This window comes from Olea europaea, chromosome 6 (assembly GCF_002742605.1).
Source record: "Olea europaea var. sylvestris chromosome 6, O_europaea_v1, whole genome shotgun sequence".
NCBI lineage: Eukaryota > Viridiplantae > Streptophyta > Magnoliopsida > Lamiales > Oleaceae > Olea > Olea europaea.
Window position 1 is genome coordinate 6,308,646 of NC_036242.1, and position 20,465 is coordinate 6,329,110.

Consider the following 20,465-nt stretch of genomic DNA (forward strand, 5'->3'; position numbering starts at 1 on the left):
TTGTTGTCTATATTATCAAAAATTGTATTATTAGAGCTCATCAGCCACCCTTTTTAATGTTTCATATTTTACATTTATTTTTTGAGGTGGTGCCACTAATGAAATGGCGAGGAGGGAAAAACAGAAGATGACGCTCGGTAAGTATGGTTGAGCCATTTTTTTATTGCGAGCTGCATGGTTTTTAAATTGTGAGCGAAAAATGCATACACCTGTAAGCTCAGGGGATCAAGTTTTTCTGTGGACTTTTGTTTTATTAGTGCTATAAAGGGACATGAGGTTATTTTCGTTGTAAGAGAGCTGAACATCTTTAGCGGTGTGTTTTCTGCGAGTTACGTGTGAGATTTTCTCTTCGGTGGTGAAGTTTGGGGATGAGGAATGATGACCGGAAAATTAGTGGCGGTGAAGGATGGCTAGCGGTGCCAAGGCCAGGCCGAGGCAATAGTGGGATCCTCCCCACATCATTCAAGGCTCTTTCAGGCTACCTGAGGATTGTTTCTTCTGGTGCCTCCACAGTAAGGTCTGCGGCTTCGGGTATTTCCGATAGAGACTCGGAATCCGTAGATTTTCAGGTGAGACTTCAAAACAAAATTTCTTTGAGTTGTAAATTTCGATATGGATAATTAAGAGAAATTTATGTACTTTAATCATTTTTAGTTTTTATTTACAGCCCATACGTTTTGTTTGTTAAGATTGGTTGCTGTATCCTGCTTTCAACTGTATATGGAGTTCTATTTGATTTTCTTCTTTTCCTTTCAAAATGGGGTTGCAAAGTTTTTAATTAAATAGATGGTGCTGCTATTTTTGGAAATTTTAGCTTTGAATGATTACTTTCAGATCAAGGTTGAAAATTTGCAGCTTGAAGTCTTGAACTCATGGTGTTATTTAGATTTGATCTTTTGCTGTGTGTTATTCTTATATCTTCCCTCTTCGTGGGTTAGGAGAGAATGGTAACAACTAGGTTCTGTATGCAGCTGCTGGATGTATTAGTTGCTACAATTCAAGAAGGTGTTCACAAAGAAGATTAAAATTTTAGGATTTTGAAATGCTCGGATTTATTATATCTTATTTTGCATAGACTTCTCCAGCAAGAGCAAGAGCACGAGCAAATTATTTTTTATTAAAAAAAATTGTGAACATATTTATTTTGACAAATCTGGTTTTTACTTTCAATCACAGTATCACGTATATGCATGGATTTTTATAATCACGTAAACATATGAGATTATGGGTCTTTTTCTCTGTCAATCTTGAAACATATATTTATATGTTAGTCCTGGAAAAGAATAGAATTTAACGGCTTTAAATGCATAGAATTTTGATGGTTTTGGTTATTGCGGCATTCGTAAAGTTGTTTGTATTCTGTGTTGATTTCTGTTAGAATGTGTTTGATTGACATAGAAAATACCACCTAAAAAAAAAAAATATTTTCCTTAAAAACAAGGAAAATTAGGCATATTTTCAAAAGTTGGAAAATGTTTTCCATGGAAAAAAATAGCAATCAAACACTCCAAATAGAAATTTGCGTGGAAAACTGATATTTTCCATGAAAAATAAATGTAATCAAACACACCCTTAATGTGACTTACGTAAAGTTGTCTACATTCTGTTTTGATGGTTTCGGTTATTGCGGCGTTCATAAAGTTGTTTGTATACTTTTTTCAAACGTTTCAATGCTTTGTATTTTCATTGTACACGTCACTACTATTATTGGAAAAATGGCCGTATCTCCACGTGGATTTTGTTTGGGGTCTGTGGGCCTTTTTTTTTTTTTTTTTTTTTTTGTCTCTGTTATTATTTTTTTTCTTTTTCTTTCCATTTTTTCCCTGTTCAGGGAGTGCGTATTTTTTTTTTTTTTTTTTTTTTTTTTGTCTCTGTTATTATTTTTTTTCTTTTTCTTTCCATTTTTTCCCTGTTCAGGGAGTGCGTAGGAAGGGGTTATTGAAGGAACCATGAATTTCTTAACAATTATCAGAATCCAACCTTCTCAATCTAATTTGGCAGTTTTGACATTATAGTTGGTTAAACTACTGAAATTTACTTCATAATTTTTTAGAGGACTTTCAGGTCTTCTTTTTATTTTTTATTTTTTCAGTTTTCCAGTTTTCCAGTTTTCCAGTTTGGGAGAGTGATTGTCATTGGTTGCCATGCTTCAATATTTGGACAAAGTTTTGCAGTATTGTTGGAACTTAAATCTCAGGTTAAGGATCATGTCCTTTAGCATTTTCCGTGTCTTTTACCGATCATTCATTAAAATTTTTACTTCGTCTGTCCATGTGAAATTTTGTTGACAATTATGATCTACATTAGTATTGTTTCTTCAAATGTTCCCTACATGCTAGTTTACTATTTACATGGTGTTATGTTACTTGGACAGTTTGTATTAATTTCAAAGAGAGCTGACAGTTTTCCCATTAGGCCAATCTTTCAAAAGTGATTCTTGTTAATTGTTTCAGTGGCACATCTTTTATAACTATAATCAATATTAAGATATGCTTTTGTGCACTTGAAATTGTAGCTCTTGATTAGATGAACTGTGACAAGGACACTTGCTACTGTAAGGGCTTGTCATTATGATCCCCGTCTCATGCTAATTCATTTTAATAACTAAATGATTCCTATTCATGTATTCTAGATCTGATATAGGTGGAGCTTATCAATTTTTATTTTCCGATTACCAATTAAGGTTAACTGGGCTGGGTTTGACAAATTAGAAGATGCAGGAGGCATCACCCAACAAGTTCTTTTGCTGGGCTACAGTGACGGCTTTCAGGTTTGGGATGTTGAAGAAACAGCCAATAAGCTCAACTTAGTTTCCAGGCATGATGGTCCCGTTTCATTTATGCAAATGTTACCAAAGCCAATGGCATCAAAGCAGTCTGGGGATAAGTTTGCAGACAGTTGCCCATTGCTGATCATCTGTGCTGATGGATCCTTCTCTGGAGGTAATAACAACCAGGAGAGGTTGGGTTCTCCTTGTAATGGGTCCATCCGACACTGCCATGGTTCACTAAATGGTAGTTGCGTTCCTATTGTGGTTTGGTTTTATTCCTTGAGATCTCAGTCATATATACATCTTTTAAGGTTTAGATCAGTTGTTCATTCAGTGAGATGTAGCTCTCGATTTATTGCCATTTTGCAGTCAAATCATGTATGTTTACAAACACATTTTTCCCTTTTATAAGCTGTCTATGTTTATTTGTCTAGTTGGGAACATATGAATTAGATGTCCGTTTGACAGATACACTGTTTCAATGCTGTGACATTAGAGAGAGAATATACGATTCTTACAAATCCATTTTTTATGGGGAGTTCTGGGTCAGGAAATATAGGCTTTGGACCGCTTGCACTGGGTCCCAGATGGATGGCTTACAGTGGGAGTCAAGTTGCAATTTCAGATTCCAGGCGTGTGAGTCCACAACACCTTACCTACTCGGCCATTTTTCTTAATCCCGCTTCAAATGAAAGCCTCGTTGCACATTTTTCAAAAGAGTCAGGCAAGAAACTTGCTGCTGGTATTGTGACTAGGAGACATGGATTATAAGAAACTATCAAGGTATTACTCTGAGCTGATTGTACCTGATGGCAACATCTCGCTGTCTGGGACTGCTCGAGGGGAGGCAAATTGCATTGCTTCGCCTGAAGCGCACGATGTTGGCATGGCACAAAATATGCTTCTCAAGAGAATCTCTGTTGGATTTTGCACACAATTTGAATGAATTTACTATGCTACTGTTGTCATTGCTGTCAAATTGACCTCTGCAAGTTATCAAGCCTAATGTGACTATAGTTTCACTATAAGTTCTGGTGCTTGGTTACTTTTTCTCTGTGCTTTCCCTGCTCAATCCAGGAACGGAACTGTTATTTTAATGTCCTTGCATTTCAGTTTAAACTTTTACACTTACATGTTTGTTTGTAATTCATCTGTCAGGTTATTGTCAGAGACACAGTCACCAGAAATATCGTTGCACAGTTTAGGGCACATAAAAGTCCAATTCAATCACTATGCTTTGATCCTATTGGCATCCTTTTAGTGACGGCTTCAGTTCAATATCAATGTTTTTCGTATTATGCCTGGACATTCTGGAGCTTCTTCTGGTCCTTATTGCCATATTTATAGGCTTCAACGTGGTTTCACAAGTGCTGTGAAAGATAGATTTGTTGTTTCATTTATTTGATTTAGTTTTGTTAGTGAAAAAGGAACTGACTCTTTTCTCTTTGGTAATGCTTTCTCAGGTCATACAGGGTATAAGTTTTAGTGTTGACAGCCAATGGATTATGATTAGTTCCTCGAAAGGAACAAGTCATCTCTTTCTTATTTCTCCTTCAGGAGGGTTAATTTGCTTGTTTTAGTACAAGAAAAACTGGATCCAGCTTGATGGCAGATCCCATGGCTTGCAAGCCACCAAGTTCAGGATTGCAGGTGCTAACCCAACAGAGTGTCTGCGTGTCCGGGCCCCCAATTGCAGTTAATGCTGTTAGCTGAATAGAGCACGGAAATAGTGGATGGAGAAACACAGAGTGGTGCTGCTGCAGCTGCAACTGGGTGGACGAGTTCTCTCCCTGGAATGATTGCTTCTGCTTTCTACAACTGCAAAGCCAATGATTTGTATGCGGATACTAGTTCTCCTAAGAAAAACTATTACCAGATGGTTTTTTCTCCTTCTGGTAACATTGTTCAATATGCACTGCGGCTATCTCCTGTGGTTGATAGCACAACATCTTTGCCTGGAGCAAGTCCACTTGTGAATCAGGCCTCAATTGTGATATAGGATTAGCAGCGGAGCCAATTCAGAAGTGGAATATTTGTCAAAAAAAAAAACAGAAAGGAGCGAGAGATAATATCTATGGTTAAAAAGTAAATTTAGATAGCAGTAAAGTATTTCAACAAGAAATGAAAACAGTATACGTTCCAATGTTGTGGTTACAACCACAAAAGATAACATTACTGATGAAAGACATCATATGCATATATCTGAGGCGAAACTCCAGATGCACAAAGTCAGAATCCATTGTGGTCGAGATCTGAGGTACCTTATCTTCCCCAAAAAATTTGATGGTTTTTGAGTAAATTGTGCTATCTTCGTTGAATGATATCATTTTCTTGAAATATTTATGGGCAGATATATTTTCAGTCAATGCTGACTGATGGCTGTAATATAGACGAGGAAGGTGCTTGTAGGAGAGAGATTGAAATTGAAAGAATCCCTGTTCGCACGCTTGAAATGAGGTAAAAAAAAAACTAGGTTCCAGTTTTTTTATTATCTTCAACCTTCCAAATTTCAATGGGGGAGGTACTTTGAGATGTTTCTATATACTCTTTTTGTCCAAGGGCTGACTTATTTGACTGGTTGCATTTTTTTGCCCTGCATGAATAAATATCTTGTGCTAGGGATTGCTCTGTGTGTTTCGGCTGCAGAAGATTCATTTACTCAGGGTTAGGGGAGTAGAGTTCTGCCATGTCTTGTTTATTTGCCAGTAGTCTGTCCTAACTCAGTTTCTTTTGGTTGTGTGGTTACATTAGTGTTCTTGATCTTAATTTTTGTATTTGTTTCTCATAATTTTTCCATTTTTGTCTTACTAATGTTTCTTTTCATACAGGATTCCTGTTACAAATAGTGGCAAAAATGGCCAAATGGTACATCAGGGGTCTGGGAATAGAGAACTAACCTACAGGAGCAGTTCTGGCTCTCTCGACTAAACTAACAATGTTGCCATTGTAGTGGCTGAAGAAATAGGTCGGGATAGTCTTCAGGACCCAATCGAAACAAATAGGGGCTTTGTATATACTAATCATACCCCGATAGTAAACACTGGGCTAAGGACTGTAAATACTAATAGGTAGTTAGAGATCTTTATAATAGAGATGGCTTGATAATTATGGAGAATAATCAAAAGAATGAGATGAGTTTGATTAAAGGTATTTCAAGCAGGCCCTGCTCTATTTTTTATTCATCATTTTTCTGTCAATTCATTATTGAGTCTTTTGATACCTCCTCTCGTTTTGTACCTGTCCTCTTAATACTATTAGCTAATAATTGTCCTTGTTATTTTCTTAGACTAGTGCCTGCCTCACGAGTATTGTATAGATATTGTTATTATTAGCATGGAATGTATGAATTTTTAAAAAAAAAAGTATTTTAAGTTTTTGAAAATGAGAAATTACTGTTTTTATAATTGAGATGTAAATTGAACAAAAATTAATTTCATTGAAAGCTACAAAATAAGTACAAGCCACAGCAAAAATATATATAATATTGTCCAAAATGATCTGGCTTGGTATTCGAGCTAATTCAAAAGATAGTATAGCTGAATTTTTTTCTTCCATTTTTTACGCCATTTTTTCTTTCATTTTGTTTGAAGTAAATGGATTTGAATTGGAACTTTCTGACTACTCAATAGCTGATTTGAAAAGAGCTCTCTTTGCTGGAGGGGACCAATTGTCATCGGTATCTATGTCAAAAATTTTCAGACTTTTTTCAGAATCAATATTTTTTTGGTGGCATTCTTGTTGTTCTTCTGCAATTAAAGATTCGATGGAAACGATGTCAAATTTGTAATTTGATGAATTAGGTTTTGTTTGAGTCGCTTTGAGATCGAATACTCTTTCAATGTTTTGCATTTTTCGAAATTACATCTCCAAAAAATTTGCTTCTGAACTCTGTATAAAAAATATGGATGTTATGAAGAAATCCACCAAATATAGAGATTGGAGGAGACTGTAAATTATTACAAAGTTTGTTTCTTACATCAAAGTTTGTGCATCTGTGAACATAAGTTTTTTTGCAAGTTCACCAATTGCACTTGCATTTATATACCCTGTGACATCTGATAGTTGGACATATTCTCTTGTTTTGAGATAAAGAGAGTAATTATTTATTTAGGAATATATATGTGTGTGTGTGTGTGTGTGTGCGGAAAAATATATTTTACCGAGGAATAGTTTTGAAATTGGAACTTTTACAGAAGATACAAACATATATTTCACCAAAACCAACGCTTGATCGCCGATAACAGTTGTTGCAAGCCATGTACCAACGTTTGTGATCTATTTTTTCCATTTTTACTGTGCCACTCACCCAATAAAATTTTCTTTGAAAAAAAAAATTTAATTTATAAAGAAAGATAAATAGAAACCATAATACTATTGTGTATAGGAATATATAAATACTGGTAAAAGTCGGTCATGTAGATTTTGTATCAAGGTGAATTTGCTGCGCAGTGGAGGAGACAATTTTGTGGGAGATTTTTGAATGTATGGCTTTTTTAAAATCAACTCATCGATTTTGTCTGAATTTGTATCTTTCCTGAAAGAATAAAAGAGTAAATAAGTTGAATAAAACCATAATAATTGTAAGCATAAGAATATACATACATACCATTCAACTAACATTTGTACTGCAAGGAAAGGAGTATTCATGAATAAGATCCTACGAACTTTTGTGGAGAGTTTTAAATTTATACAATTCATTGATCTAACATATTAAATGCATTTTCAAGCAGAGTTTAAATAAAGAAAAATAATGAAAACATACAGAAAAAGGATGTGACTTTTAAGTTTGTTGCAAAGATTACTTTTTTTTGTCAATATTTTCTACCATCAATTTGCATTCTCTGTCAACAAATGAATCTCATAGTGTCAACATCATTGTTTTGAATTTTTGGTCCTCAGAAGTATTACATCTTGTATCCAAGTTCGGTTGCCATTCTTTGATTGAATCAATCATTTAGGCATCATATCAATTACAATTGTCAAGATGTCTGCAAAATGAAAAATAAATAATTTTTTTGTGTTGCTTGTAATTCTAATTATTTGATTAAATTAAATATAACAGTATTATTTATTTTGAGGATAAAAATGCAATTTTTTACTTTTATCAGTGTTTGTATCCATGAACTGTTCAACTTCATCAAAAGAAGTCAGGTGATAGGTTTGAGAAAACAAGTTTGAGGTTATCGTCATTCAACCCTTAAACACAAGTTTCTTCAGAAATCGTCCATTGTAGAGCTCCAGTTGAATATTTGTACTTTCCAGTGTTATTTTTAACATAAGCTTTAGAGATTGCATATGTTCTTCCAAGAACAAGTTCATTTTCAAATGTAGTGATATTTGAATCATATAGAACTGCTTGGATAGTGTTACACTAATAGATGAAAAGATAAAAATTCATTAGTGTAGGAATGTATATTATATATAATAAACAGAGAAAACATATTTTCAAAAAAAAAAAAAAGTTTGTGTCTAATACTAAATAAATGCACAACTTACCTCAGTATCCATTAGCATCATGTGTTGGTACCTTCCATTGCATTGTCTTGAAGGTTTTGGTGATTGTTTCTCTACAATAATTACTTTGGTTTTCTACTTTTGATTGTTAGATAAAATTTTTGGTATAAGGTGGTACTTTTCTTCCATTGTGATAGTGACAATGTTTGTATAGATTAGAAAACAAGATGAAGACACAGCTTTTGAGAGAAAATGGTTTTTTGAGATAACCAATCGGAAAACATAAGAAGATATATATAGACATCTACAGTTATATCATTTATATTTTTTTATATTATATGTAATAGTAATATATTGTAAAATCTAATTTATAGCCATACCTCGTTGTGGTATAATGTATGGGGATTACTTGTAAACTTGTAGTACTAATAAGATGAATTGAATTAATTATCAAAGTAAAACATATAAAATAATATTACATCTGTTTTTAATACTATATAAAACTAATAAAGCTACATTATAGTCTGTAAAATTTCATCGTGCCCATACTTTATTGAATAATAACTTTTGTAAATAGATATGAAGTGGTAAAGTTTTAGTTTCAGTACAAGTACAACAATGGCTAATTTATGATGAAAGAGTTTTTAGAAAAGATATTTATGTTACTTTGTCAATGTAAGAAAAATTTCATGAAGTTAGTTATTAGTTTTTGAATATAAATGTGAATGAATATGTTGATCATGTGTATGAAATAAAAAAAAAGTCTAGAAAATTTATTTCCTACAATTATTATTCCAACTAACTCATAAAACAACAAAATAATATTCCTATAATTATTATGTTCACTTATTACCTCAACTACTAAAAGTCACGAGACATAGATTGGTTCTCACATGTGAAAATTCTCACATTTTTGCAAGAGAAAGGTGTTCAAAACAGAGAGAAAAGTGTCCAAGGTGCAAACATTTAGCTACATAAAAGATAAACTTTATTGTTGAAATGATCAAGCCTCTGTGCATAGAGTCACAGAGGCGAAAAGGCTCCGTGCACGGAAAATTATTTTCTCGGTGCACGGAGAGCACGAAGAGAGACCTGCATGTCCATGGAGTCTTTTCCATCTCAACTTTTAACATCAAAATGTAGTAATTTGTGCTTCATGTAAATATAAAGTAATAAAAGCATTAACAAATGGATTTTTAATTGAAGGACATTTTCTTTTTAAAAATAATTTAGATTTCATACTAAAATATGTTTATTGTGGCCAGAACTAATAATCTTTATTAGCAAAGGAGACTAAAAACTATAATCACTTTCAAAATAAAATCTCTATTTAATAAAACAATTGTCTTGTTCCAAGAGGCGGAAAAAAGAAAGATACAACACGAAGGGAAAATTGTAGCCTTAGTTATTCACTTATAAGCCCCCATTTTACCTAAAATATAGTAAGCTTTAAGTATAAAGTCTTGGAATTATAGTATTCTTTTGTCATAATCATCTGAAAACATAGATAATAACATTTGAATTGTTTCCATTGTGAGATGTAGTTATAGAGTTAGAATTTATGGAATTCTTATAAATATAAATTTGTCTACTTCTTTTATTGGATTTGTCTATGCAGGTGTCTCTAGAATATATTGTCCCTCCAAATCAATGGTTTTTTTGTCACTATCTGTCAATATCCAAATCGGGAATATTTCAAAGATTTTATTGAATTTATAGATGCAAATCAACAAGCTTCTGTTATGTGTAGTTATTTCTATGAATTTTTTTGCGGGAATTATTTATAGGATAGAAGAGGAACAATTTAGTAGTAGGTTGATAAATGAATTTGTAATGAGGCTTGTACATTGTGGTAAAAATAACGAAGTGTGGGTACAGTTAGGTGATCGTATTGCCAGGTTTAGCATGCAAGAATATTGTCTCATCACTGGATTACCATGCCATGAACCATCTATAGAGATTAATCATAATAACTATCATCTTATAAATCATTATTTCAATGGTACGAAAAGAATTACTATGAGAATGTTGTACCAAGCGTTCCATTCATGCAAAGACGACATAGATAAATTTAAGTTGGGGTTGGTTATGTTTGTGGAGTGTGTTTTGAAATCAACTAACAGAATTATTGATTATAAGATTCTTGGTATGGTCGAGCATCTCGATGAGTTTCTTGCTTATCCATGGGGTGGAAAAACATATTTCATTTAGTTAAATTCATTGCAAGAATCACAAGTGGAAATAGTAGAACAAAATCAACAAACAGATTGTAAATATGCATTAAGAGGATATCCACTTGCATTCCAGGTAATTTTTTCTATTCTTTTATTGGTATATACATTATGCATAACTTATTTGTATAAGAAATGATTATAATTATTTTTAATTATCTTGCATTTCTTGATATATGAAGCATTTCTAGAGATTGGAAAAGTTTGAACGCCAGAAATACAAAACACCACAAAGTCCCCGAATGTATAAGTGGAGGCCTAATACAATATTGAATGAAAATGGTAAAACAATTTTTGGCCACCAAAGAGATATAACATACTTTTTCTATGAATGCACAATTACATTTGCATTTCATTATTTAAAAACTAAATCTAGTTATTATGATTACAGATTGAGGTAATTGCAGTGTTATATCCCACAGAAGAAGATTTAGAAATATCATGGTATACAACTTTTTCAAAGCTAGCTGATAATCAACATCGCATCTTAGATGGTATTGTCAATGGGGAATTAGACAACATAGTACAACAAATCCTAGAAAATATTTTTGTGCAAGAAATGACCATTCCCAATAGTTCGTGAACTTCTCCTAAAGTTGGCCTCGATTCTGCTTCTAATTTTGATGCTTCCAACTATATAACTCGAGAGCAAATGGAAGAAATGCTAGGAATACATAGGCAACATGTAATATTAGACGTGTCTGGTGTATACCATAATTTGAAGGAAGAAATAGTTTACAATCAAAATTAGTTGTTTGAACAACACCAAAAATGGCAAGAAGATCATATGCAATCCAGTATTTGTTCTTATATGGATACTATTCTTGACAGCCACAAACAAGTATTCCAACAGGAATTCCAATGGCAAGAAGATAATATTTTAGGAAGCATACAATCTTATGTTGATAGCAATTTAAGTTCAATGAGATCTTATGTAGATGAACAGAACAAGAATACGTTGAACAATGTATCTAACTGAAAATCAAACATAGAAGCCATTATTGGTTCTATGCAGTAAGATGTTCCTATCCACACAATTTTAATTCCTGGCGATTTGGCAAGGCAAACATCAACATCTCAATAACAGATGAAAAGTTTTGAAGGGTCGAAAAGAGAAAGAAGTAAGGAAAAACAGATATTATCTTTGTCATCGAAAAGCCATCCTTTAGAAGATTATCCAAAGGACAAGTACAACATGATTAGAAATTGGATATTGCATAATTTATCAGGATAACAAATCTATCTTTACTCTGTTAGCTTAAATACTATTTTTTTTATTCAGTGGATAGTAGATTATATTATCTAACATTGATGTATATTTTTTTATACAGTACATATTGGGAAGACGGCATAGGCAATTTCATTAGAAGGGAGATATTAAAAAATTTATTGGATGCAATAAAAGATATAAATGCCATGGTGTAAAGCGTAGTAATTACAATTAATTTAATTTTATGTTTGATATCAATAAATTAAATTTATATGTATTTACTCTATTAGAGTATTGAGCTGGAGTTGAAGTTACTAAGGCGACTTATTAAGGATGGTTCTACCCTAATTTCTAAAGACTATGCAATTATGGATTTCAAATTTGAAGATGACCATTCTCGTATTTTCATGTGGCTAATTGAAAAGAAAAACAAAGCCACTAAGGGTGAAGTAGACTTCACTACGTTAGAAGAATACGCGAATGTTAATTCGTATAAATGATTGTAAATGGATGGCATGCAAGCATTTATTAATTCCATGCTCATTTCTTGACAATTGTCGGTATCTTTTTGTGGTGAATACTCTTGAATGAAAATTCCAAATATATGACTGTCGTGATGGTATTCTTATACCAAATCAAGTCATGATACATGCAAAAGCAACATATAGTACAATCCATGCATTCATTCTGAATTCTGAGCTTTTTACCAGAAAGGATGTAAGGAAACACAGAGCTAAAGCAATGCAACTGGAGACCATACCTTATCTACCATGTGCAGACAATGGGTGAGCATTTAAATATCTCTTTATTTGTTATAATATTTAATTTTTCCTTTATATTAATTTAGCCTAACGTAAAACTATTTCTTCTACAGGCCAAACTGTGGAATTTCGTACTAGAATATATAGAATGCTTTGTCCTAGGGCAGCCAATATAATTAGTTTCACCTGATAGGATGTCCATTTATAGACAGAAGGTGGTAGTTGATATATGTAACAATAAATATTTTCTTCATCCTTATCCTTGGTTTGATCATGTAATGAGAATAAAGGTTATGTAATAAGTTTTTAATGTGTTTTTTTTTTTCCTTTTTCTATTTTGTATTATTGTTGGTGTATACATGGAAAAAAATAAACTGTAGTGAAATCACTATAAACCTAAACGAATTGACAGTGTTTTAGTTTTAATATGAGCCAACGTTATAATATCACAATTTTGCATGGTTTCCTTCCTCATCAATTTATTGGTTAAATAATCATATTTATGTTTTAAAAAAAAAAGATGATGAAAAAAATCAAGCATATTAGCAAGCAAAATATAATTATAATTAAAACAACATATGAAAATAACTAACCTTATGTAACTCACAGTTATTCTTCTATTGAAACATGATGTATAAATTTCCTCTTTGGCAGCAACAAAATGACAAATTAATTGTTGGACAATTTACAATTTTAGACTTGTTAAATAGAATGTATTATATGATTTATTTTCGTCTTGGTTTAATAAAAACTTTTATATTTTGTCTTGTTTTTACTCTAGACAATGCAACGTATAGCTGACCATGTGAAAACACTGGTTCAGAAAGATATAAACCTACAAAATCCAATATTTGACCTTGGGCCTTGTTAATAATCATAGCAAAACAAGGATGAACGGGAAATTAAATTCTTTTAAAGGGTACTGAATGTTTATCTCCTTCAAGTGGAATAAATAGAATTCTAGGTAAAGATACTTGTTTTCCATTATATTCACCAGATCCAATTTTAGCTAAAATAATATTTTGTTTTAATTTACGACAAATAAGTCTAGTTCTATTGCACAAACCTTCCGAAGAATTAATATTTTTGAGTAACATAACAGGACAATTTTTTCTAAGAACAAGTTCATGTGGAGGTATGCCATTTGGAGTTAAACTATTCAAAAAATCTTCATGAATAAATCCTTTCATTTTATCAATCACTTAATCAAAATTGAATTATGTAAATGTATCTCCTGAAATTTCTTTAACTAACATATTGTTTATCATATCTACATATTCATTTTTTGGAGTTAAAATAATTCTATTCATCATAGTATTTGAATTATTACTATATGTACAAAAATTCGGAAACAAAATATTGATCAACTCTTTCAATGATTTAAGTTCATCTTCAAAATCTATGACAATAACTGAAGGAAGCTTAATCATGCGATATGTATGCTCTTTTTCATTTCCGTTTCCAATTTTGAGTAAATATTCACAAAAGGAAGGATCCAATCTAACTTTCATATTTTGAGTTAATGGAAGTTGTATAAAGTACTGCCACAAATATGAAAATACTAAACTTGCTTTCATAATATTGTCTTTTGTTCTTTTCTTTACTGCTGGCAAAACTTGACGAAAATTCCCTCCACACACAATGACTTTTCCACCAAATAGCAATTCATATTCAGTACTGTTTTTTTAGCATTTTATCTATAGCTTCAAAAGTATACTTATTAACCATTGGTGCTTCATCCCACACAATTAGCTTCATCATTTTTAAAAGTTGACCAAGTGCAGATTGTTTACTTACCGAACATCGTATATCAGGAATTGTTTGAAGAGGAATTTTAAAACGCGAATGACCAGTTCTTCAGCAGGTAATAAAGAAGCAGCTACTCCAGATGATATTGTTGCTAATGCAATGAGTCGTCTAGATCGTACCGTAGCAAGTAATGCTTTGTACAAATAAGTTTTATCAGTACTTCTTGGACCATCAATAAAAAAAGTCCATTTCTATCGTTTAAAAACACATTCTAAAATAGTATCATAAGCAAATTGTTGTTCTTTATTTAAACTTTTTGTAAAATGTATGTCAGACTCAACATTAATATTTGCACTTTCTTCTAAAATCATACTTGTTAACATGTCTGTGTCACTTATAGTAAAGTCGAAATCTATGAAGCAAAAATCGTTTACACTTTTACCAACAACTTCTAAGAATGATTTTTTTGCACCGTAGAGCTCTAATCTCAGTATCACACTTTGTTTGACTTGTATGTAAAAAATCTTTTATCATGTAAACTTTAAATTTAATCCACAAATTTCTAGAATTCGTAGGGGCACAAAAAATCAGCACATTAGCAAAAAGTCGAAGAAGTGATACAGGCATTTGATAAGAAATTGTCTTAGTTAAACATATGTCACAATAATTATTTCCACTTATTAGACTATGTAAGAATGCAGCCTGACGATAGGTAGGTGCTACAACACCATTAACTGTTTTTAAATCTTCAAAAGATTTTGGCCATTTAATATGATTTAGTAAAACTCTTAAAAAGTATCTCACCCTCAGATGGATTAGCAGCGACTATTCTACCAATAACATTTTGTTTTTTTTCTAAGACTCCAGACTCACAAATATGTATTCTAGACAAAGTATGTAGGAAAATTTTTATAAAGTAAAGTTCGAGCCTTTTCATCAGAAATATTCATTTGAAAAAATTTAGTTAACATTGTTCATTGGATAAAGTCTTTATTTATAATTTCTAATAAATCATTAGTTTCATTGTACGTAACTAATTGAGAATTTTGAACATGTAACTGCAAAGAAATTACAGAAAGAGATATGTCAAATAAATCAAAACTAAAAATTCTCCAAATTGCTTCTGGCGCAGATATCCATCTAATAGTTTGGTAATTTAAAATTTCATCAATATAATATTCATTGATTTCTTTATTCACAGCAAAATTAACACGGTCATGTCCTTTGTATACATATTTATATAAATATTTCACAGCTTTAATAGAAGAACATATTTCTACATTAATATGACAATCATATTTAGCTAAAATATAAGGATTGTATGGTACAACCCATCTATTATCTAGCATGCGTCCTCTGACTCTAACAGTAACACCATCGTTACGAAGTCTGTAAAACGGGTATGAATTATTACTTAACGAAGTATGTAAAATATATTCTTTTGGATATTTATTTTTACAAGTATGGTTATTTTTCATACAAACATTTGTAGGATTTAATTGTCCACAAGGACCATGCATCATATGTTTGATCACAATAATACAGGTAAGCATTTTTCTTTTCATATGGTATTTCACACGAAATAATTTTATCAACTTGCATAAAATTAGTAATCTTAAAATTTGGTTTGAATATAAGAAGAAAATGAACGTGAGGCAGACATCTTTTTTGAAATTCAATCACATAAACATACGCAACTACAAGCCCTTGAATTTCCCTCTTTAATAAATCTGTTTTTAGCTCCTCAAGCTTAGCTCGAAATATTCGTGCGAACAAGTCTGGCTTATTTTGTATTGCATCATTATGTCTTAATTCTTGTTTAATTTCAGGCCAATTTGGATTGCATGTTATTGTTAAAAATACATCGAGTTTTTTTATATCTTTGAACTAAAGATATTACATCCATATATCTTTTAGTTAAATTTCTAAGACCTCCAATAAACCCCGTTGGTAACACTATTGATTTACCAATCTTATAACCTCTATTCTCACCACTTTGTACATTATCTATAATTCCTTGGTAAAGTTCCGCTCTCATAATCTTTTGATTATGATGAAAATAATCCAATCTTGCAGTTTTAGTCTTAACATACACACCTACTACATATTGTTGCAGAAGTTTGCTTGCATGAAGAAGCACAGACTTATCTGAAAGCCTCAACTGAAGTTTGTAGCAATAATATTCGTGACAGGGTAAGGTCATCCGTTTCTTCATTTTCTTCAAAACTGAAAATAAATATGAAGAAAAAATTTGAGAAGGACAATATAATTACATACTCTTTTGTTACATATAAAACAATTTCATAGACGATAAAACTTAGCATGATCTTCCATTTCTTAAAGTTGTTCAGCGGAATAAATGTTATTAATTTGTATCAAATTTTCATGGATTAGTGAAAAAGTATTCAAATTGACCTTTTAGATACCTTCATGCCATCCAGGTTCTCCATAGGCAAATATTAATGGATATTGAAGTAGATCATAGTAGCCATAATAGTAATTTACTTTATGTACAATGTTCGAATGTCGATAAATTAATATATCACGACTTTGAAGGCTTGTAGATGGGTCTTCATCAACCCATACTATGGCCACCTACTACACGATAGCATATTATATAGTCTTTGGTCAAGACCTGGATCACACCTAAGCACAATATGACATGAACCAAAATCAGAAATTTCACTTAATGATCGAAAAAATCGACAATATGGATTCATCGTTAAGACATCTATCAACTTTCTCAAAGTTGTTTCACATAACCTGTCAGAATTTTTTAGTCTATTAGTGATTTCATTATCAGTATCATAAAAGTATAACTGCAAATATGGGGGTTTCCCATCAGCTGGTAATAATGGATTTATAAAATGGTACATCTGTTCCTGAACTCTAAATGTATATATACCTTTATTATTTCTACATGGATTTTTATCATATTTAACACCAAAAGAAGTTAAAGCAAAATGATTATTATAACTACGAGCAACTTTCTTAAAAGTAACTGCCTTACATGAAGAAGAAGTAAATAGCTTAAACAATTCAAGATGAATACTATTTAACTGTAATCTAACTTTTCCATCACAACAACAAAAACCCTTACATTCTTTATGAAACTTTTTTGCACTACAATATTTACAAATTGTACATGATGGAATCAACTCTTTTAGAATCGCGTAAAATAATAGGAACTTCTGATGTTTTATTTTCAAGATAAATGCTTTCATACTTGTGTAACTCAACACAATCATCAATAGAACCTAAAAACATAAAAATAAGATTGATGAAAGATAACACAAATAGTTCTAAAAAATAAAAAGAAAAAAAAAAAGGAAATGCACAAGTAAATGGACATAAAAAAACCTAAACATGTTTCAAACTCACGACATCTAGTTCGCCTTTCTGGTGCATAAATTGTTGTGACTTCTAGAATATCAAATACGTATGTTAAAATTATGTAGAAAAGGGAATGAAAAAAATCAATAAAAAATTCATATGTCAACAAATAATCATACTTAAAACCCTTTTACGCAATTTGTCTTTTTTTACCATTGGTTGAACTTCAGGATCTTGTGTTTGTGTGGACGGTCTTATTGAACGAGCACGTTTACTCTTAAACCAATTATAAACATTCGTATCACAAATTTGGCCATATAATGACAACTCAGTAACTTTCTGTGTGATCTTTGATTTGTTTGGATTTGTGTTGCCTTGATCAAATATTGATTCAAGAATTTGGAGTTGGGAAAATGTAGGTGTCCATCTATCCATTATCAATATGAAAGCAAGCAAGACAACTACAAGATATGCAAATCCTCAAACTTAAATGACTTCAGACAGAAAAATTAATAAAATATACTATGCTGATGACAAAGAAAAAAAATATTATTACTATCATGCTAACTCCAAGGAATATATACTATCTGTAGCTATGCATAGAAAAGTCACCATGCTTCAACTATTTATCTAAGTGTGCATAGGCATCATACTTCAATTATTTATTTAGCAAAATGTTAAGTTGAAAACATGCCTAATGAATAACTTGTAATCGAGAGAAAAACAAATATAATAGGAAAAAATCTAATTATCATTCACCTGCAGTAAAAATTGGGAGTAAGAGTTAGTTTGTCTTTTTTTCACATTATATAACATGTATATGTTAGTAAGAAATCAACTAAATTTTTTTGACGAGATTAAGTAATTTGAGATAGATGTTTTCAGTTTCATTTGCAAATCCTTGATGAGGTTTATGCATGAATTTGATAATCAGGTTCCTTGCTCTTGCATTATGTTGTTTGGCAGAAGAAATTGATAATTGATTAGTGGGAAGTATTGCTTTCTTATCTGGGAAATGAAACAATCTAAAAACTTCGATTGCTTTTGCTTGGCTACTCCGTGCACGAGAGCCTCTAAGCCTCCGTGCACGGAGGCACAGAGACTTAGGCCTCTGTGTACGAAGGCCATTACCTCCGTGCATGGAGGCCATAGGACTCCGTGTGCATTTACCTCCGTGCATAGAGGCCACATATTTTTTTTTTCATTTTTCTTTTCAAATGTTTTTGGGAATAATAAGAAGACAGTTTTTTTGTAAAAATTTGTCTATTCTACCATCCGGGAATCTCTTGTCAAATCTAATTCAAAAAGCAAAGTACATTGTTTTTAGCTTAAATACCTTCATTTTTTACCAGATTTTTTTCATCAACTCACCCATAGTTCAAATATTCCACATAACAAATAATAATTTTCTCATAAAATGGATTTTTCACGTTGTTTCTTCAGAATCATCACCCCTTCCCTGAATCATAATATTCGTCTGGTTAGTGCTTCTTTCACATTTTAATATATATTTTATTACATGCTTATGTTTTTATTATTTTTATATGTATAATATAGATGCTTCCTACATTTTTTGTCAATGATTGGAGGCAACAACTCGATGATTTAATACAAGTATCTGCATAAGATGGCATAATTGTCACCATCAAATTAGAAAGAGTAGATGGAAAAATATACCTAGCCGATGGACGAGAACAATTTTTCGACCATCATAATTTACAAGATGGTTATATTCTAGTATTTGAATATAATGGCAATTCCACACTAGAAATGACTATATATATATATATATATAGCTCAGAAAGCTTTAGAGTTTCCAGATAAACTTGAAGATCTTAAACAGTTACAAAAATTTTTAGGATTAGTTAATTATGCTAGACCTTTTATTAGAAATTTAGAAAAAATTGCAGGACCTTTATATGGTAAAACTTCACCAAAATGTCAAAGATATTTTAATATAGAAGATATTAAATTAGTCCAAAAAATAAAAGAAAAATTAAAAGACTTTCCTAAATTATCTATGCCGTTAGAAACAGACTATTTAATAATAGAAACAGATGGAAGTATAACAGGATGGGGAGCAATTTTAATTGCAAAACCCAATAAATATGCAGATAAAGAAAGTGAAAAAATTGTAAGATATAATAGTGGAAATTATAAAGAAAAAGGTAATATAAGTAGCATAGATTTAGAATTACTTGCAGTTAATTATGCATTAGACTCCTTTGAATTATTTATTATTTCTAAAAAAGAAATTACTCTAAGAACAGATTGCGAAGCAATTGTAAGTTTTGTTAATAAAATGAAATTAGAAAATAAAAGAAGTAATCGTAGAAGATGGTTAAATTTTATAGATAGAATTACTAATACTGGATTAGTAATTAATTTTGAACATATTAAAGGTAGTGATAATCAGATTGCAGATATTTTAAGTAGAATAATTAAAAATAAAGAATATGACTGATTATTTATTGCAGATGCAAAGACCAAGAGGTCCCAGACCAGGATTGCCAATTGTTGCCAGTTCAAGTTCTCAGACAAATATACTACAGACTCATGATAAGTTAAGATTTGGTAATGTAGAATTACTTTGTTTTCCAAACAGTAATATTAGTTTTAAGACATTATCTCATATTTCAGTAACAAAATCAGAAAAATGTATTTTAGATAATTTATGGATTTCTTATAATAAGAATCCTAAAGATCAAAAATATTTTTTAGCATGTTTAAATGCTCTTTCAGAACACTTTAGCCAAGATCATAAAAAATTTAAGTGCTATGTTGTTTTACAAGGAAGACTTCCAGGAATTTATCATACCTGGTTAGAAGTTTCAGACTGCATAAAGAATTTTCCAAATCATCTTTATAAAGGATTTTATTCAATTTCAGAAGCATTAGAAGAATGTAGAAAATTTATAGGAATTAATTATTTTGTTGCTCCTTCTTTAAAGAATGTT

The 20,465-nt window shown here is 31.4% G+C and overlaps 1 protein-coding gene and 1 pseudogene across 1 annotated transcript; both read left to right on the forward strand.

Moving 5' to 3' along the window:
• Positions 1-90: 90 nt before the first annotated feature.
• LOC111395651 lies at positions 91-5,233 on the forward strand (annotated as a pseudogene).
• LOC111395056 (autophagy-related protein 18f-like) lies at positions 369-3,541 on the forward strand. Its single transcript, XM_023021080.1, has 4 exons — positions 369-569; positions 2,093-2,197; positions 2,684-3,148; positions 3,239-3,541. Exons 1-4 carry the CDS (start codon positions 369-371, stop codon positions 3,539-3,541), a joined length of 1,074 nt encoding a protein of 357 aa, XP_022876848.1.
• Positions 5,234-20,465: the final 15,232 nt, after the last annotated feature.

Bases quoted from the DNA above. Each gene is read 5' to 3' on its own strand.
- LOC111395056 (XM_023021080.1), top strand. From the start codon at position 369: ATGAGGAATGATGACCGGAAAATTAGTGGCGGTGAAGGATGGCTAGCG. The intron at 2,198-2,683 runs GTTAAGGATCAT...TTACCAATTAAG, and splicing joins TGTTGGAACTTAAATCTCAG to GTTAACTGGGCTGGGTTTGA. The intron at 3,149-3,238 runs GTATGTTTACAA...TCCGTTTGACAG, and splicing joins CCATTTTGCAGTCAAATCAT to ATACACTGTTTCAATGCTGT.